This window comes from Clarias gariepinus, chromosome 25 (genome assembly GCF_024256425.1).
Source record: "Clarias gariepinus isolate MV-2021 ecotype Netherlands chromosome 25, CGAR_prim_01v2, whole genome shotgun sequence".
In the NCBI taxonomy this organism is placed as follows: Eukaryota; Metazoa; Chordata; class Actinopteri; order Siluriformes; family Clariidae; genus Clarias; species Clarias gariepinus.
This window is the reverse complement of record NC_071124.1, coordinates 10,973,344-10,992,500: the sequence shown is the minus strand read 5'-3', so window position 1 is coordinate 10,992,500 and position 19,157 is coordinate 10,973,344. Positions and strand designations below refer to the sequence as shown.

The following is a 19,157-nucleotide window of genomic DNA, read 5'->3' as shown; positions in this document are numbered from 1 at the left end:
GTGATTAATGATACAAGCTTGTCAAACCTTTCTTTTGGAAGTAACTTCCGTTCTTTTTGGCAGAATCTTTCAAGCTCAAACAGGTTGGAGGGGCACATTCATTTTCAGGTCTCTCCAGAGATCTTCTTTTGGTTCAGGTTCAGACTCTCGCTGGGCCATTGCATCCTTCTGGGCTTTTTGGAAAACTCGCAAAAATCATGTGCCTTTTGGTGAGGAATGACTCCCGTCTGGCCACCCACTTTGTTACAGAGTCTATAAATGTTCTGTTGGTTCTGTTTGCTTTTAAACATACGAGGTCATTTATATACAGGTATACAGGCCTACTATAAAAGCTGCTGCACCATCAGGTTCACTGTTTACAATAGCACCACGATGAACCCAAACCCAGTTAAATCTGGTTATCTTAGCTGTACTGATAGTTAAAGGACATTTCTTAAATGGCAGGTCAGTGCCAAAAACTGAATGTCAAGAAGAGTGGTAAAATATTTACCAGACCAGATTAAAAGAATTAAACCAGAAAATTTGTCTATGTACCTAAAAGAGGATGTGTATAAGCATTAGTCTTGCATGAATTTAATGATTTTTGTGGTGGACAATCATTCACTGTTAATGACTTTGTCAAGCGTGTGTTGGGCTTAATTTTTTTTGTTAAATAATGTCAAACAATTTTAGAGATATGAAATATATATGAAATAGACAATAATTTGAGGGAACTGTACGTACTGTACATCAGCATCCTAACTTTGCTAGCATTCTGTTTTTGCTTAACAGGTTTTTTACCTATGGTGACATGCCTTTGGAGCAGCATCTAAAGCGGATACAAGAGGACGCCCTGTGCAAGTTTCAGAGAAGAGAAATAAACACTGCAGTACCAGCACAGACCCGATGGGACAAGCCAGTTAGTCTTTCTCTCTCTCCCTCTCTGACTTACTCACACACATGCCACAAACACGTACAGAAGTATTCTAATGCAAAAGAAATAACAGTAACAGAGAAAGTGCATTTATATTTACATTTAGGCATTTGGCAGATACTCTTATCCAGAGAACCTTCAAAAGTGCTTTAAAGTTTCCATCATTAGATATATCATTACATTCATTATACTTTCAGTCAATCACTTTTTTTTTACCCTTAATACTCAAGTGCATGAGGAAGGAATTGATTTAAATCATTTGTTTAGAGAGAAGCTCACATAACTTGCAGCCCTGATAGACTGGCTCCAGATCCAGCGAAACAGAACACACTGTGTGTCAGCTACATGCTAAGCGAGTAAGTGTTCAGTTTTACTTACTGAGGTAGATATTTGCTTGTATTAGTTAAAAAAAAAAACTTACCTAAATTTTTTTAAGGAGAGATATCATTAAAAAAAAATGTATATAAAATGTTTCTCATTCCTGTGTATGTGTGTGTTTTTATGTCATCTACAGCATCACAGATACGTTTGAGGCTTTCGTTTTGAGTCTTCTCTCTTCCCTCATGATCTCTGGCCCAAACTCTCCCTTTTACAAATCACTGATAGACCCCAAGATTGGCACTGACTTCTGTTCTGTAGTTGGGTAAACACACCTCAATATGCAGTCTAACATGCAGTGTAGTTTACTGTCAACATGAATTTTCAGTTTTATGCACAAGTATATTGGTGTACATCTATTGTAAATGGATTATGCAGATATGATGGCAGTACCAAGGAGGCCTCGTTCAGTGTTGGCTTGCAGGGCGTTGCAGAAGAGGACATGGACAACATCAAAAAGATCATTAGTAAAACCATCGATGACATCATAGAGTAAGCACTGACTAAAACCTTTTTTTTTTTTATATATATTCTTCATAATCTATTTTTTGCACATCATCACAACTAGACAAACCTTAAGCACACTGTTTCTGTCTGTACTGAAAATGATGTACTTCAAACATTTTGGGCCTTTTCAGTTTTTCGTATTAAGTCCTGAATGCCATCTGTTCAGATTGGTCTAGTGAAATCTTGTCTTCGTTCGTTTCTCTTAGTCCTGTTGTTTTTTTTTGTTTGTTTTGTTTGTTTTTTGCTTAAATCTTTATTTGCAGGTTAAGGATGGAAAAGTAGGAACTATTGATTAAATGTTACCTTCATTGTTGTTGGTTCCATAAGATATACTTATAATTCTGTCATCACTTAAGAGTAAAGAAAATTAGTCTATTTGTACAGAAAGCACCAGAAATTTTCCTTTTTCCATTTTGCACAACCATCAATCAGGATGGTGAAGACTAACATTTGTGTGCTTCAAGACATTTGAAGCACTACCATATGTTTAAATGACTGCTTATGAATGTTCTTTCTTCTGCATACAAGAAATTCCACAACTGGCTAGTACCATCCCTTCCACCCAGAAAGCATAAGTTTTCCTTTCTTTGCTTTTGGCTGCAGATGCATGCCAACTCGATTATTTAAACTTGCTATTGCTTGGGGTACTGAGAATTAACATAGTAATTTAGTTGTAAATTGCTGCTTACCAGTGAGTAAGTGGCCAAACATTATATGGTCCCGCTCCTTAATAGCATCAATAACATCAAAAGATATTTTGGACAGTACCTGTTCTGAAATGGATTTACCAAAGTTAATGGCAAAAAAACTTTTTAAAATTGACAATTTTCATTGTCAGATGTATGTCCCAGTTATAGATGAACTATTCTTCTATCAATATAGAAGATAGTTGATAGAAGTTGATAGAAGATGCACCATTATTCTACCAACAATGTAGGAAACACAGTTTGGTCTCACAATGAGTTGATCCAAATTTTGTGGCAATTGGATAAAATTTGTAGGAGACATACACTGCTTCAGAGATTGGATGACAATGTGTGCATTTATTCTGGGCTTACATTGCTTCATTCCAATTTGTAAAACCGGAGAATAGTGTGAGACCAGAGGTGTGCGACTCTCTTTGAAGCCTCACTATGTACCAGTTCGTCTGAGAGATGATGTGATGAAGGCTCACATGTTCTGTTGAGATTTACTGATGTGACATTTCTGGTATCCTGTCCTTTCTGTAAAAGTACAGTAATGAAAAGGAAATGTCTGTAAATACATTCATTTAAAATAAGTTTATCACCTGCTTAATAGGTGCACTGATTACTACTGTTGTACTACTGGTTTTCACTTTTACTACTTATGGGTGATTCCATCTCAAATCAACCAGAGGGTTCCACCACATGATCACAGATTTTGCTGATTTTTTCACCAATTGTTGGTATTGGCATGAAAATAAAAACCCCCAATTTTTTTGTCTCAACTCCCGCTCGTTAAAAAATGGCAGCCATCTTGATTTTTGGCCTCGACGCGCTTCGAGACGTGCCACGCCCCTTTTTGAAATCCTCTTTTTCTAGATAACTCACTTGCTGTATGTCATATGGAGATGAAACTGGGTATATTTATGTATTTTTTTATGTAGATTCAGATTCTGCGATCAGAATTTGGCTATCTCTTGTGGTTATAGAGATATTTCTGAAAAACTATTTTTTGGGGGTACCCCTTTTCGACCCCCCAGAACCCAAGGTCTGCATGTATATATGTCACTCAAAAAAATAGGGGTTACTTCACATCACCTCATCTTGAAAATAAATAAAAACCAGAGTTGTGTTATGCCTTGTTTTATAGAAATCTTTAAAAATGAATTGTCCAGGTTTTGCAACATTTTATGATTTGACATACAGAAATGTACTGCAATATCTGTAGAATACTTAATACATACTCATAAAATCTGCTCCTTTCAAAGTGAAAGTAACCTTAAATTCTTCTGTAATGCATATCTAGTCAAAGACTGTTTCTCTTGGAGTTCTTTTAAATAAACAGCTTGGGCCTTGGCTGTATAGTGATGAGCTGTGCAGGAGTCACATTTTTCACAAAGTCTCATAATAAAATCAGACACAAAGACATGTCAGAAGTTTTGCCATGGCTTTTATGATTCCACTGCTTGAACTGAACAGTTTCATCTGGGTCCAAATCAGCATTTTCAAATATACCATCAAGATTAGGGCTGGGCCATATTATACCTTTCACGGTAATACCAGTACAATGTTAGGCAATGATAAGAAAATGAAATATCGCGATTGAATAGGGGTAAAACGCGCATGCGCAGTGCCTTTGTTTTCATACATTTTTATGGGGGAAAAAGCATGGCGACGGCGGAGAATGAGAAGGCCGAAAGCGGATCGTTGATGAACCAGAATTGGTTTGTAAAAATGGTGCAACTTCAGTAGTGTGGAACTGGTTTGGTTTTCGCCCGTCAGATACCCAACAAAGCACAATTTTTTGTAGAACATAACAAGCAAGCAGGTCGTCGTGGCATTTACAGAATGTCTGGGTTGAAAAAGAGGGATCTCATTAATTTCAACGCATCTGTAGCTTAAAGAAACAGCGTTTATTTATTTATTTTTTTATAAAAAATTAAATTAAAATAATTGAGGACATTTCTGTACCTAATTGAGGTGTACCTTTTGGGGGTCTCAGATCTGATTATTTTGGTACCAGTTTGGGGTCACCAGGTCATATGACCTAGAAGCTATTGAAGAAATAGTTTTTTTTTAAATAGAAAATAAAATAAAAATGAATGAAGACATATCTTGGGATAAAATCAGGTGTACCTTGTGTGGGGCTCTAATGAGATTATATTGGTACTAGTTTGGGGTCACCAGGTGACATGACCAAAAAGCTATTAGAAATATAAGAAATAGTGATTTATTTAATAAAAATATATAATATTTGCAAATTAATTCACAATACTCAATTAATATTATCTATTAACCAGATGAACCAGAATTGGTTTGTAAAAATGGTGCAACTTCAGTAGTGTGGAACTGGTTTGGTTTTCGCCCGTCAGATACCCAACAAAGCACAATTTTTTGTAGAACATAACATGCAAGCGGGTCGTCGTGGCGAAGGGAGGAAACACCACAAACCTTTTTTATAATTTAAAGCAAAAGCACTTGTTTGAGTACAACAAAGCTGTTAAAGTACATGTAAAACTTCCATGAGCCGTAGCATAATTTATCCATGTTTTTTGTTTGCTTGTTTTGTTTTTACTCAAGAGTTTTGAGTTTTATTATTTGACCTATTTATTTACCACACTGCAGTTTTATGTTGCAAAGCAACTCTTTTTAAGTTTTGTGTATATTATACATGGTTATGCTCAGGATACGTCAGCCCATTTCCACTGGAAATGCCTTTTGGTTAAATTGTCAGCAAGGAATTTGCATTTGCACTGTTAAAATTTTATATAGCTTTAATGCACATACAAACAGCTGCTAGTTAATAGAAAGTAAGTTGATGGGTTTTTTTTTGCACTAATAAAGTTTTGGAATTGTAAAGTATTTTGACTCGTGTCAATCATATCGTCAATTATATAGTTATCGCAAATGTTCAAATATATATCGTGATAAATATTTTTGGCCATATTGCCCTTCCCTAATTAAAATAATCAGATACTTTTGATTGGGGGCCACTGCTCACGCCTGTGCAACATATAGTCACGAGAATCCAAAGAACAGACAAGCTTTGCCATCAAGTCTTTGTAATCAGATTGTGATTAAGACAACAAACTACATTGGAAAGATTCAGTAAAAGAATTAACATAAATGAAACACACTCAATTAGTACGAAGAAAAAGATGATGCAATCATCCTCAAGTTCCTTGAGTGCGAGGTCACTCATGGAGTTGGTTGGAGATAATTCAACTTTCTGATCAGTATGAACCTGAATGGTTCAGTTACAGGATACTGTTTGACAGTGATACATGTATCTTACATGTACCACCATAAAATGACACATTTACTGGTAGATAAGGCCTATTGTGTAGATCCATGTACATTCTCTGTATATAAAATGTGTATCAAATCATAAAACATTTGCAAAACCTGGACAATTCATTTTTGATGATTTCTATAAAACAGGGCATAACACACCTCTGGTTTTTATTTATTTTCAAGATAAGGTGATGTAAAGTAACCCCTATTTTTTTGAGTAACATATATACATGCAGACCTTGGGTTCTGGGGGGTCGAAAAGGGGTACCCCAAAAAATGTTTTTTCAGAAATATCTCCATAACCACAGGAGATAGCCAAATTCTGATTACGGAATCTGAATCGACATAAAAAATTACATAAATATACCCAGTTTCATCTCCATATGACATACAGCAAGTGAGTTATCTAGGAAAAGAGGATTTCAAAAAGGGGCGTGGCACGTCTCGAAGCGCGTCGAGGCCAAAAATCAAGATGGCTGCCATTTTTTAACGAGCGGGAGTTGGGACAAAAAAATTGGGGGTTTTTATTTTCATGCCAATACCAACAATTGGTGAAAAAATCAGCAAAATCTGAGAAGTGATGGTGGAAAATTTCTCTTCCACTGGTTCATTTGAGATGGAATCACCCTTATGCACTACTTATGTTGTTTCAGAAAAAGTGACTTAGAGCAGCTTTTTGCAAGGAAGCAGTTTGTGAAACTTTGTGTGAATGCTAATGTAAATATATGTTTATATATATATATATATATAATATGAGGTTTTGTTTGTTATTTTAGTCTTGTTTGTGTGGTGGGTGTGAATGGTTGCAGGGCTGGTTTTGAAGATGACCGGATTGAGGCATTGCTGCATAAGATTGAGATTCAGATGAAACACCAGTCTACCAACTTTGGCCTGACCCTTGCTTTTGTGAGTGACATGTACCCATGTATGGTGTGAAAACTTGCTAAATTATTTTAAAAAAATACGCATACATTCATATTCACGTTCTATATATGGTTTAAATGCAAGAAAAATAATAGAAATATTTTGAGTAACAAGGCTGTTTGAACAGATTCTTAATTTTACATCAAAATTATATCTATTATACAAGTGTACATTTTGTAAGATTTTACAAATCACTATAACTCCAACTACCACTGTTTTTGTCCCAATGAAAAACTCAACCTACAGTACAGTTTGTGGCCATGTAAGTATTCAATTTAGTGTCAATAATAGCGTTGGTTGAGCTTACCTCACTTACTCATCATCTATACTGCCTTATCCTGGGGAGGTCAGAAGTCTCCAAGCTGTGGAATACTGTACATCACCCTGATACGCTCCAATAGGCTTACCCTTGAGTATGGCTCATAGTCCCTGACTGCAAAGGATTTGCAACCAAGAATTAAAAATGCAATTTAATTTATGATTGTTAGTTATAAGTTATTAAAAAGTAATTTCTACCAATAGAATACACTAGACATGATTTCAATAACGTCAATTTTAAATGCTCCTTAAAATAATATAAAATATCTGCACTTTTATTATTCATTATTGAAATTTTTAGGTTTTAAGATTCTATCTGTTTATCTATCTATCTATCTATCTATCTATCTATCTATCTGTATCTGTCTGTCTGTCTAACATTTCTAATTCTGCAGTCATATATATTTCTAGTACATTGCATCCTGCTGGAATCATGATGGAGACCCAGTGCAGTTGCTAAAGATCAGTGAGAATGTTTCCAGGTTCAGACAGTGTCTGCAGGACAACCCTCGCTACCTACAGGAAAAAGTACAGCACTACTTTAAGGTAATCAACAAATTAGACAATTTAGCAGCAATTTTTGACAACATACAGGAAACAAATTTAAAAATCCAAAAAACACAGCAAAGCTCGATAATATATTCCCAGTTTTGTTGTTCTGCTCTACTTAACTGTGTGCAATTCTTGCATGGTCTGAGGGGAAATGTGGTCAAAATAACATCAGTCAGTTTGTGGTCAGTCATTTTGTCACTGCTGTGTGTCAAGCTATAAAAAAATGTTTTTCAGGCATGAAATATGTAAAATACTATACTACTTTGTCAATCTTTTAAAACATAAATCGCATTATTTGCTTTAAAGTGGCCCTCACGTTGTGACGTTAAATAGGCTAGTCGAAACAATGGCGCAGCGAATGCACTCCATAATCAAAGCTTATGATGGTGTAACAAAATATAAGCATGCAACTTTTTCTGGGCCAAACAGTGTTAGACAATCACTTTCAAATTTCTTTGTTTTTGTTTAGTGATTTATTTTTTCTGCATTCTTTTACAATACTGGGGATTTCGAAACAATGAAATAACACACATGGAATTGGGTAATTATGTAACAGTCAGTTGTTATTTTAAGACACAGAGGTCAGCCATTCTGGAATAGTTCTTGCAAGAACAGTACAATATAACATTGGATTGTGATTATCTTGCTAACTCTGCTAACATTTTGCGAGACAAGCAAAGTTTTAAATAAACTTTAACTTAAACGAGTGAACCTCTCTCTTACAAGTAGTATGTATGCGCTTTGTCTGCCGAACGTAGTGTGATCACAACTGATCCAATGGTCCTTCTCTCTTGCATGCTGTGTGCATGCGCAGGATTATGGATCATTTTGTCATTAGAGAGCTTGCTTTTTAAAGATCCAGAGTCTCTTTGTCAGAAAGCAGTGATTCCGTTAGTGTGTGCGCGCAGGAGTGTCCTTGGAGTGGTTCCTTGTTAAAGTTTCCTGACAAAGCAGTGTTTCCGTTGGTGTGTGTGGTTGTGTGTAAAAGTCATCCTACACAGCAGTTCCCTTCCCCCGTCCTCTCCTTTGCCTTTACACACACACACACACACCTGTATATGCTCGCACGCATACATACATACATGCACATGCACGCATGCGCACACCCACTAATGATAACACTGCTCTATCTGTATTCCTTTTATTCAAAGGTAAAATGGTTAAGTTTTATTTTTACATAATGTAAAAATGGAAAATTCATCATTTAGTATTATGGGGAAATTCACTTTTATATACGAGTGTTCTAATATACAAGCACGCTTCCGGAACTAATTATGCTCGCAATCCAAGGTTTAACTGTATTCACTGTATTCAAGTGTATTTGCAAAACCAATCAAGCACCATGATGAAAGTGACTCTCATTAAGACATTCCCAAGGAAGGCAAGATCAAAACTTACTTCTGCTGCAGAGGAGAAGTTCATTTAGAGGTACCAACCTCAAAAATCACCAATTAACAGCACTCGGAGGAAAGCGCTATCCACTCCATTCGCTTGTGTGAGCTCACAGATGCCCCTGACTGTAAAGTCGTGATTAATGTGGGAGCACCAAGTCCCTCTCATCCCAGCCCAGTGAGAGAGCTCGGACAATCAGCTCTCTCCAGACCTCTGGCTGCGAGAGTTACAGCATCACTCAGGAATCAAACTCGCAATGGGTTATAGGGCGAGAACTTTACCACTGCGCCACTCGGGGATTTCTTTAGAGACTGCTTAATTGGATATAATTTTGTACTTACTGAACTTAATAAACAAATGTTACACCTTGCTATCAGAAATTTGTTGGAAGTTGTGCCAATGCTATTACAGAATGATGATTACAGTTGGTACTGTATTTCAGGACAACACACACAGGTTGACACTGTCCATGAGCCCCGATGAACAGTATCTGGAGAAACGAAATAAAGCTGAACAAGAAAAACTCCGGCAGAAAATACAAGCTCTTTCTGATATAGACTACAAAGACATCTATGAAAAAGGTATGAACCAGGAGACATTTTAAACAAGGTTACGTAGTCATCTACATTGCCATCTAGAATTATTAGCATCCGTGGTAGCCCATATATCAACATTGTATATACACTGTTTATTAATAATAAAGACATATAAACTATAAAAGAGCACGTAGATTTACAGCACCTCAGATTAGAGCCTACTTTTTACCTAAATGCTTCTTGTTTAAGTTTAAGCAGCAAATGTATTTTAAGTTTCTGTGTTCAGAGCACACCGCATAAGCCAGCCTTTAATTTTTGTAGTAGAGAGGGATGTGAGCAGGATATGCTTTAAAATCTGATGGTAGATGACTGCATTGACATTGGACTTGGTAAAACAAATAAAAACAGTGCATCCCCATGAGCAAGTGACATGGCAGTCCTGTCATTTTTGGTCTAGGTGGCCTACCACTACAATCCAGAATCAGTTCAGTAAGACACCAAATATACCAGCAATATACGCCATATCTCAAACAATTTGAATATCATGGAGTTTTTTTCCCCTCCTTATTTAATTCTTAAAGTGAAACTCTGATATGTTAGATTCGACACAAAGTTAACTATTTCAAATCTTTTTGGTTTAATTGTGATCTTTATGGCTTACTTCTCATAAAAATGAGAGACTCTAGAAAGATAGTATCTCAGATTATTAAAATATTTCCTAAGATCAATCAAAAAAAAGACTTGCAATACAGAAATTCATTTGCATGAAATTGGAAGTTCACACTCCTCAGGCCATTTTTTAAAAAATCTGTTGAATTAATTGAATACTGAACTAATGATTTTTAAGGCCTTTTTTAATATAAGGGTGTCTTATTTAAAATTTAAACTGCCAAAATGACTAAATGTAAAGTAATTAAAGTAGTTAAAGTTCAATGTAGCATTTCATCTCTTCCCAAGGGCCAATTGCGTTAATAGTAATACTGCAATAATGTGTGTGGAACTGCAACTGTTTAAAAAAAATCCAACAAAATATAACAGTAATTTAAAAAATTAATAAAGTCACATTCAATGTTTTAACACTTGACTTCACTTTAATGTAAATGAGTCACACAGCCCATGCTAACTATTTTATTAATTTCAATTTTGTCTTTGGGACATCATGCTACAAAGCTTAACAGTAACACAATAACATTGCTTCTGAATTTTTTTTCAGTGTTTAGCAAAAACTGCACCAGGTTTGATACAATTGTTTCATCTTCAAAGCCAAGTTTTAAATTGTCAACAAAACAACAACAACAACAAAAAACTCACTCACAAACTGTGATGCCTCTCAATGCAGTCCTGTCAATGCACACACAAGCACATACACTCCTTCAAGTGATCCTGTGGCTAAGTGATCACTAAACTTAATTACTTACTTTGACTGTTGTTTCAGGTTTACAATTGCTCTCTGAGCACGGCAAAACTCAGGACACTTCCTGCTTACCTGCCCTAAAGGTGTCTGATATTAAACCCACCATAGCATACACATCTGTGCAGATGGGTACTGCAGGTAAACAAAGTCACTTGTACACTTGTAAAGTACATATTATTTAAACCTTTCAATAAATGTACCTTTTAATTGTACAAAAGCATCTTTTTTATTGTTTATCTACTTTCTTTATTATAAGCGATTAATTTAATTATGGCCCAATCCCAAAGGGTACTATGGGTAAACAAAACATAAGTAGACAAATAAATAGACTAATTTTCATGTAGCCTTACAAATACTTCTGCAGGGTTTAACAGATTTAGATAATCACATTTATCAGCATGATGTTAGGATATTCATGATTGCTAATACATTTTAAATAGCTTAAGCATTTTTGTCTTCACTACACAAACAGGAAGTGTGGGATAGTGTAATTGCACTATGACTCATGTGCCTATTTACAGTACTCTGCACAAGATTTAGGCAGATTTTACAGAGTAAAAAAAATAAAAAATAGAAAGTAAATGAACAAAAGATAGATCGAGATATTTGATGTGACCACTCTTTGCCTGCAAAACAGCATCAATTCGTCTAGGTACACTTGCACATTTGGGTCACTTGTACTTGGTACACTTCGGTCAAACCATCAGGACACCTCATTCTTCTCTATGCTAAAGATAGTTCTTAATGACATTTACTGTGTTTTTGGATTTATTGTTCTGCTGGAGAATAATTTTGTGGCCAATCAGACTCCTCCCTGATGGTAATTGCCTGGTGAGGAAGTATTTGCCCGTCTTTCTCAGCATGAGGACACCATTACCCTGACCAAATCTTCAACTCCATTCGCAGAAATGCAGCCCCAAATTTGCAAGGAACTCCCACCCTATCTCACTATATTCTGCCGACACTCATTATTGTACCACTCTTTAATTAAATTTTATTTGTATAACGCTTTTAACAATTGTTATTGTCACAAACAGCTTTACACAATCAACAGAAATTATGGAAGTTTGTATGAACTGTGGATGTGTATATAAACCAAAATGGTTAGATAGTCCCTGATAAGCAAGCCGGGGACAAGAATGACAAGGAAAAACTCTCTGAGATTGCCATAGAGAGAAACCTTGAGAGGAACCAGACTCAACAGAGAACCCATTCTCATTTGGGTGATACGGATAGTGGGGACTGATTTGCAGTCATACTGTGTGTTAGGAGGCAGGAAGTTCAATATAACAGTTGATGTCTTTAAGTTAATATGGAGTCCGGTTCATTTTTGGAGGCTCAGGTAGACTATGAAATTCCAGTTGAGCGGCTGCAGTCACAAGTCCTCAGAGAACAGTTGTCTGGTTCAGCCCAGGCCAGGAGAATCTTCATGGTAAAGTGGAACCGTCCCCAGTCACCACACGCATCCCAAACAGACCACACGGGGAATTCATCCAACCAGGATGGGTCAGACAGTTCCAGAGGGCAAATGGGGTCTTGATCACTGGCAGCTCGAGTGCGGCATATGTACAGTAGCCGGACAGAGAGACAGGCAGAGGGAGAAAGAGAGAGAAAAGAAGTAGAGAAAACAGTTAGGTATGGTCACAGTCACTTAATGTTTAAGGTGAATGTATATGTAGTGCAGAGTGCAAGCAGGGACTCTTCAGCGCTTAAGTAAAGAACCGCCCTTTTGCTACAGCCGAATATTTAAAATTTTGACTCATCAGTCCAGAGCATCTCCTGCCTTTTTTTTCTTCTTCAGATTTACGTAGTTGAGTTGCTTAGCCTAGTCTTGGGTTTATCCCTCTTAAATGGGTGTTTTAGGTAATGACTTTCAACCTACATATAAAACTGGTGATTTTTTAAAACCTTCTTGGTATAAAGAATCCTAACCTGATGCTGATCCTACAAAATGCCTGACTTCGTGCAAGTGTGCAGTTGTAAGAATTGATGCTGGGTTGAAGCCAAAGGGTAGTCACACCAAATATAGATTTTCTTTTCTTATGTTCGCTCTCCTTTGCATTTAGTAAATAAAAATAAACAATAAAAATGTTGCATTTTTAATTACAATAAGGCTGAAAATGCTAAATAGATATTGTGACTTTCTTCTGTCAGATTTACATTAAAAAAAAAATTTGTGCCCCTGTTTTCCAGGAGGAGTGCCCACTCAGTACTGTGAGCAGGCCACTAATGGCATGGTATATTTTAGGGCCATGTTTAATCTCAACACCCTTCCAGAGGACCTGAAGATTTATATCCCCCTCTTTTGCAGTGTCATTACGAAGTGAGACCTTTATATGTGATATTACATAAAACCGGTCATATGTTGCCTTGCAAAAATATGCCTTGAACTTTGTCACGTTACAGCCACAAACATCCATTTGTGTGTAAGTTAATCTCAGTATAAATTACAGCTGTTTTGTGAGGCCCTCAGAGGTTTCATAGAGACCATTATTAAACAAACAGCATCATGCATCAGTGTGTTGGTCTTTTACATAAAATCCCATTGAAATACATTTACGTTTGTCAAGTAAGTAACAGAATGTGGGTAAAGTTCAAGGTGTTCTGAATGACTGTATATGAGTAGACATGAGGGCAAGTGAGAGGATTGATCTTAAATCTATTATTACATAGCTATATAATATGCAGCATATTTACTGGTTGTCCTCAATTACAAAATCCTTGTGTAGGCTTTTTCTATCAGAATCTTTTAAGTACTCCTTTGCAATCTTTTATACCTTAGGTTTTGTGTAAGTGTATAAGATTGTGCTGTGTAGTATAAATAGTATAAACAACTTTTGGGTGTGGATGGTGTATAGAAGTTATAATTCACTTGCAATTCTTTTTATTTGTAATTCCAGGTTGGGCTGTGGAAAACTGCATTATCGGCAGCAGGCGCAGGAGATGGAGCTGAAGACTGGTGGCATGTCTGTGACTCCACAGGTCATACCAGACACAGCTGACCTTGATATGTATGAACAGGTAAACACAGTAAAGTACAATGTCTATGAATGTATCAGGAATAAATGTTTTTTAACTTTCTAGAACAGATTGGTGGTGGAGTACATTGGAGGTTTATTTTTCTACTGTATTTCCTGTAAACAAAAAAAAAAACAGACAAATGCTTAGCTTGGTGCTCTCTCTACATGCTTCTTGTTAGGAGTCAAAAACATTCGTCTCCTCCTGTCTGTGTTAAATTTGTGTTAATTATATATGACCCAAATTGCCTGAAACTTTTGTCTGTTCGAACATGGCTAATAATGTAACCCTTCTGCAACAGAGTAACATCTTTGCCAAGGCCACATAATTTTTTACTTATGTGGTGGTTGAAGAAATGAGAAGCTACTCACTGCATCAGTTAGGGTTAAACAACTTGTTGCCAGCTAAAACATATTAATTACTATAGTAATTATCTGCATAGCTTTTACTGCATAATTCGAAACTGAATAAGTCAAAAATTATATGCAATCCGGTTATATTAAAACTTCTGTTGGCCGCACTCTTATCACCACTTTCAGTTCAAATCGATGCCCTGCTTGTGATTTGCACAAATGGAAGAGAATAAACAGAAAAGTTTGGATATCAGCAAACAACATTTGGAGTTAGAAAGTACATTAGTTGCAGCTTACTTAAAGAGAATAATTACTGATGACCAGAATTTATCTCCACAAGGGTAAACTGCATACTGTAGTATGGAGTGGAAACATCCTTGCTAACCAAGAAAATGTCAACTGTCAGCTAGAAAATTGATGAGAAAAGCCTAAAAGATTGTCAAGCAAAGATGATTCAAGAACTTTCTAAGTTCTTACAGAAGTGGAGTAAGTCTAGAGTTAGTGCTTTAAAAGAACCACCATGCACAGACATTTTCAGGACAGTCAATTTTGGCATTTGGTAACTACTGGACAGAGATCATCTGCTTTGTAACCCTTGGGCAGATGACATGGTGCAGGTCTCAGTTGTGATGGTGGAGGGAGGGGACTCTTTGAGATGAGTGCAGTCACTCTGTCCCCTACTCTACTTAACAAAATAATTTATTATCTGGCATTACCTGATTATCCATTATGAAATAAAGTGCTGAAAATTAACTGGTAAGCAGTTAAGACTAATTTTTATACATATATGAAGTAACCCTTCTTTTCCTTCCTCCAACATTGATGGGTCTTATCCATAGTATATACTAATATTGGGCATCTGTACTGTATATAAATTGAAAGTTTGCTGCCTTTCTTCAGCTCAAGAAAATACATTCTGCCAAGAAGCCATTTTTCATGCAAAAAAAATTATGCACTGTTCAAGTGAATGAAAGCTGATGTCAATAGTGTTATGCAAATTAAAACTTGGTGGTTTCCTTATTCATTTGTTGTTTTGTGATACGTTTATGAACAATCCTATCTGTGCCATGTTTTATGCCTATTTATGTCTTACAGGGCATTCTCCTTAGTTCCTCTTGTCTGGACAGGAATGTGCCTGATATGTTCCACTTGTGGAGTGACATTTTTAACTGGTGGGTGTATATGCAGGGGTAAATATGCACGTAAACATAAAGCATTATTTGCCTGATGTAAAAAGAATACTCACATAAAAAAGATTTGTTAATAAATTTTGTTCTCTTTTTCAATATGCCATTTTAATTTGACCTTTTGTAATATTCTTTTGGTTATAGTCCTCATTTTAATGACGAGGAGAGGCTGAGAGTGTTGGTCATGATGTCAGCTCAAGAGATGTCTAATGGAATTTCATCTTCGGGTCACATTTATGCAATGACACGGGCTGGCCGATCACTCACACCTTCTGCTGATTTGTACGAGACCTTCACTGGTATGGCCCAGGTACGTTACTTTGTCACTTTATGTATTCTGCATGACATGGGTTATGTATTAAAAGGTTTTATTTTAAAACAGTTATAGGGCGGGCATTAACATGTATAATACTTGAAATTACATTCACCTAAAGGATTATTAGGAACGCCTGTTTAATTTCTCATTAATGCAATTATCTAATCAATATATAAATATCATACATACATAAAATATATATAAATATAAAAATGGCAAGCCGTTTAAGAAAATATTTATGAGAGAATCAAATGAAAACTCTATATAGATTCACCTAAAGGATTAATAGGAACACCTGATTATCTAATCAACCAATCACATGGCAGTTGCTTCAATGCATTTAGGGGTGTGGTCCTGGTCAAGACAAACTCCTGAACTCCAAACTGAATGTCAGAATGGAAAAGAAAGGTGATTTAAGCAATTTTGAGCGTGGCATGGTTGTTGGTGTCAGACGAGCCGGTCTGAGTGTTTCACAATCTGCTCAGTTACTGGGATTTCCACGCACAACCATTTCTAGGGTTTACAAAAAATGGTGTAAAAAGGAAAAAACATCCAGTATGCGGCAGTCCTGTGGGCGGAAATGCCTTGTTGATGCTAGAGGTCAGAGAAGAATGGCCGACTGATTCAAGCTGATAGAAGAGCAACTTTGACTAAAATAACCACTTGTTACAACCGAGGTATGCAGCAAAGCATTTGTGAAGCCACAACACGCACAACCTTGAGGCGGATGGGCTTCAACAGCAGAAGACCCATTCAGGTACCACTCATCTCCATTACAAATAGGAAAAAGAGGCTACAATTTGCATGAACTCACCAAAATTGGACAGTTGAAGACTGGAAAAATGTTGCCTGGTCTGATGTGTCTCGATTTCTGTTGAGACATTCAAATTATATAGCCAGAATTTGGCGTAAACAGAATGAGAACATGGATCCATCATTTAAATGCCACGGGCTACCTAAGCATTGTTTCTGACCATGTCCACCCCTTTATGACCACCATGTACCCATCCTCTGATGGCTACTTCCAGCAGGATAATGCATCATGTCACACAGCTCAAATCATTTCAAATTGGTTTCTTGAACAATGAGTTCACTGTACTAAAATGGCCCCCACACTCACCAGATCTCAACCCAAAAGAGCATCTTTGGGATGTGGTGGAACGGGAGCTTCGTGCCCTGGATGTGCATCCCACAAATCTCTATCAACTGCAAGATGCCATCCTATCAATATGGGCCAACATTTCTAAAGAATGCTTTCAGCACCTTGTTAAATCAATGCCACGTAGAATTAAGGCAGTTCTGAAGGCGAAAGGGGGTCAAACACCGTATTAGTATGGTGTTCCTAATAATCCTTTAGGTGAGTGTATATTTATATATTTTTAAAATCTAAATCCACACAAAAACCAACATGGAATTCTGTCAGCAGCGTGTTTGTGTGATATTTGTTTGCATTGCATCACTTCTACTGATTTTTTTTTCTCAGGTAAGGTTCATGAAGAGAATAGCGGAGATGCCCGATCTGACATCAGTTTTAAGGAAGCTACCTAGAATTAAGAGACACCTTCTAAATCCAGATAATATGAGGTACCAATTATCTAAATTACATTACATGTACTTAATGAACTTAACCTCACTATCTGTTAGCATCCCAAAGATCATTTATATCTGTTTCCAAAGCACATTATTGTATTCAACATTATTTGCCAGTGCTACAACTTACTGCCTAACTACCTTTGTATTTTTGTATTTTGTATACAAACATAACAGTTCTTCTTTTTTCTGTCCCTTACATACAAATTAGTTGCACTGTCTAGTGCTAAGACTCACACACACTTCTTAATAATAATGATTACTCTTAATCATTTAAACCATTTAAGTGAAATGAAAGTTTCTTTAATCACATGATCTGCTGTTGGTAAATTAGAAATTTAATATTTTGAAGCGTAGGTTATGATTCTCCTACGCTTTGTTGGTCATGTCAATTGTTATACAATTTCAATCAGCAACTGCTGCTGACATTTTGTCTTAAAAACTTAACCTTATTATGCTTGAGCTATAGTGTTTATACAGTACTGTATAGAAGTATAACCTACCTGTCCCCCGAGCTTCTTATTTTGTTCTTGACTTTAGTTTATTCTAACTGAACCAACACACCAACATTTAACTACATGGTATAACAACATGAAAATCAGGTTAAACTTAAAACTAAACAACATTTTGAATTGAAGTACAATAGAAATGATGCAAATAATTGTCCTTTATTTAACCTTGTTAGGTGTGCAGTTAATGCTACTCCTCAGAAAATGTCAGGTGCTGCAAATGAGCTGGAGAAGTTTGTGGGTAGTATAGCTTCTAACAGGAAGGAGCGAAAGTCTCTCAGAGCAGTTATTGTTGAGGTAATTAACCAGACCTGCTTATTTTAATTCATATTTTTATTTTAAAATGCATCTTATTCACTGCTTATTCCTTGTACTCTTGTGTGTATGCTCCTGTATTCAGAAACCATTGGATCCTCAGGCTCCAGGTGGAGCAGTTGCGTGTCGTAATCTTGTCTCTGTATGTATATTAATAATACAACATTTTGGTCAACACTTATTACATTGCATTTTTCTGCAGCATTTGTGTTCTAATTTGCATTCCTGCTTGGGCTTTTAGGAGGCTTATTTTAAGCCATGTCAGATGAAAACCTATTTTGAATTTCCATTTCCTGTGAACTTTGTTAGTGAGTGTGTGCGCACTGTCCCTTTGACTCATGAAGATTTTGCCAGGTAAAAAACACATGTACTGTTCTCACATTTAAACAAATGTTCTTAATAATTTGTTTAAACATTACTTTTCGGCTTGTAGTCTGTGTATTTTAGGAAGGATGATGACTGCTAAATTTCTCCATGGAGAAATCCGAGAGAAAGGTGGAGCCTATGGAGGAGGAGCAAAAATAGGGGGAGATGGCCTGTTTGCTTTTTACTCATATAGGTAAGTAAATGTATGTATGATTTGGGAATGATGCCATGTTTTTCACTAGGTTTATTAATCTGATAGCTGCGAGTGGCAATTCAATACACACTCTGAGAGAATAAAAAACCCCATTCCAAACTTACAAACAAGCAAATATATTTTTTTTTATTTAAAATACTGTATAAAAGCAATCAATCCATACAACTACAGTCAGGCCCATACAATTTTGGAACAATAATTATATAAGTTTTTGAGAGCAAAGTGAAGACTTTCAGCTTATTTTCAAAAGATCTGACAAATAATGTAGTATTTAATAATTATAGCCATTTTCATAAACACCCCCTATTTTCGGGGGCTCATAAATAATGAAATAAATGGCTGATAAGAAGTTACATGGCCAGGTGTGGCCTGTTCCCT

At 36.3% G+C, this 19,157-nt stretch overlaps 1 protein-coding gene across 1 annotated transcript in view; it reads left to right on the top strand.

The window, feature by feature from the left end:
• pitrm1 (pitrilysin metallopeptidase 1) overlaps positions 1-19,157 on the top strand; it is a 39,548-nt gene that overhangs the window by 18,012 nt on the left and 2,379 nt on the right. Inside the window, exons 8-24 of the mRNA XM_053486923.1 lie at positions 772-898; positions 1,181-1,269; positions 1,428-1,556; positions 1,670-1,783; positions 6,585-6,681; positions 7,429-7,563; positions 9,404-9,542; positions 10,933-11,049; positions 13,105-13,234; positions 13,812-13,932; positions 15,378-15,454; positions 15,614-15,779; positions 17,269-17,369; positions 18,061-18,181; positions 18,285-18,341; positions 18,441-18,553; positions 18,633-18,758. Coding sequence (XP_053342898.1) covers positions 772-898; positions 1,181-1,269; positions 1,428-1,556; positions 1,670-1,783; positions 6,585-6,681; positions 7,429-7,563; positions 9,404-9,542; positions 10,933-11,049; positions 13,105-13,234; positions 13,812-13,932; positions 15,378-15,454; positions 15,614-15,779; positions 17,269-17,369; positions 18,061-18,181; positions 18,285-18,341; positions 18,441-18,553; positions 18,633-18,758 — 1,959 coding nt within the window. The remainder of the gene's footprint in view (positions 1-771; positions 899-1,180; positions 1,270-1,427; positions 1,557-1,669; positions 1,784-6,584; positions 6,682-7,428; positions 7,564-9,403; positions 9,543-10,932; positions 11,050-13,104; positions 13,235-13,811; positions 13,933-15,377; positions 15,455-15,613; positions 15,780-17,268; positions 17,370-18,060; positions 18,182-18,284; positions 18,342-18,440; positions 18,554-18,632; positions 18,759-19,157) is intronic.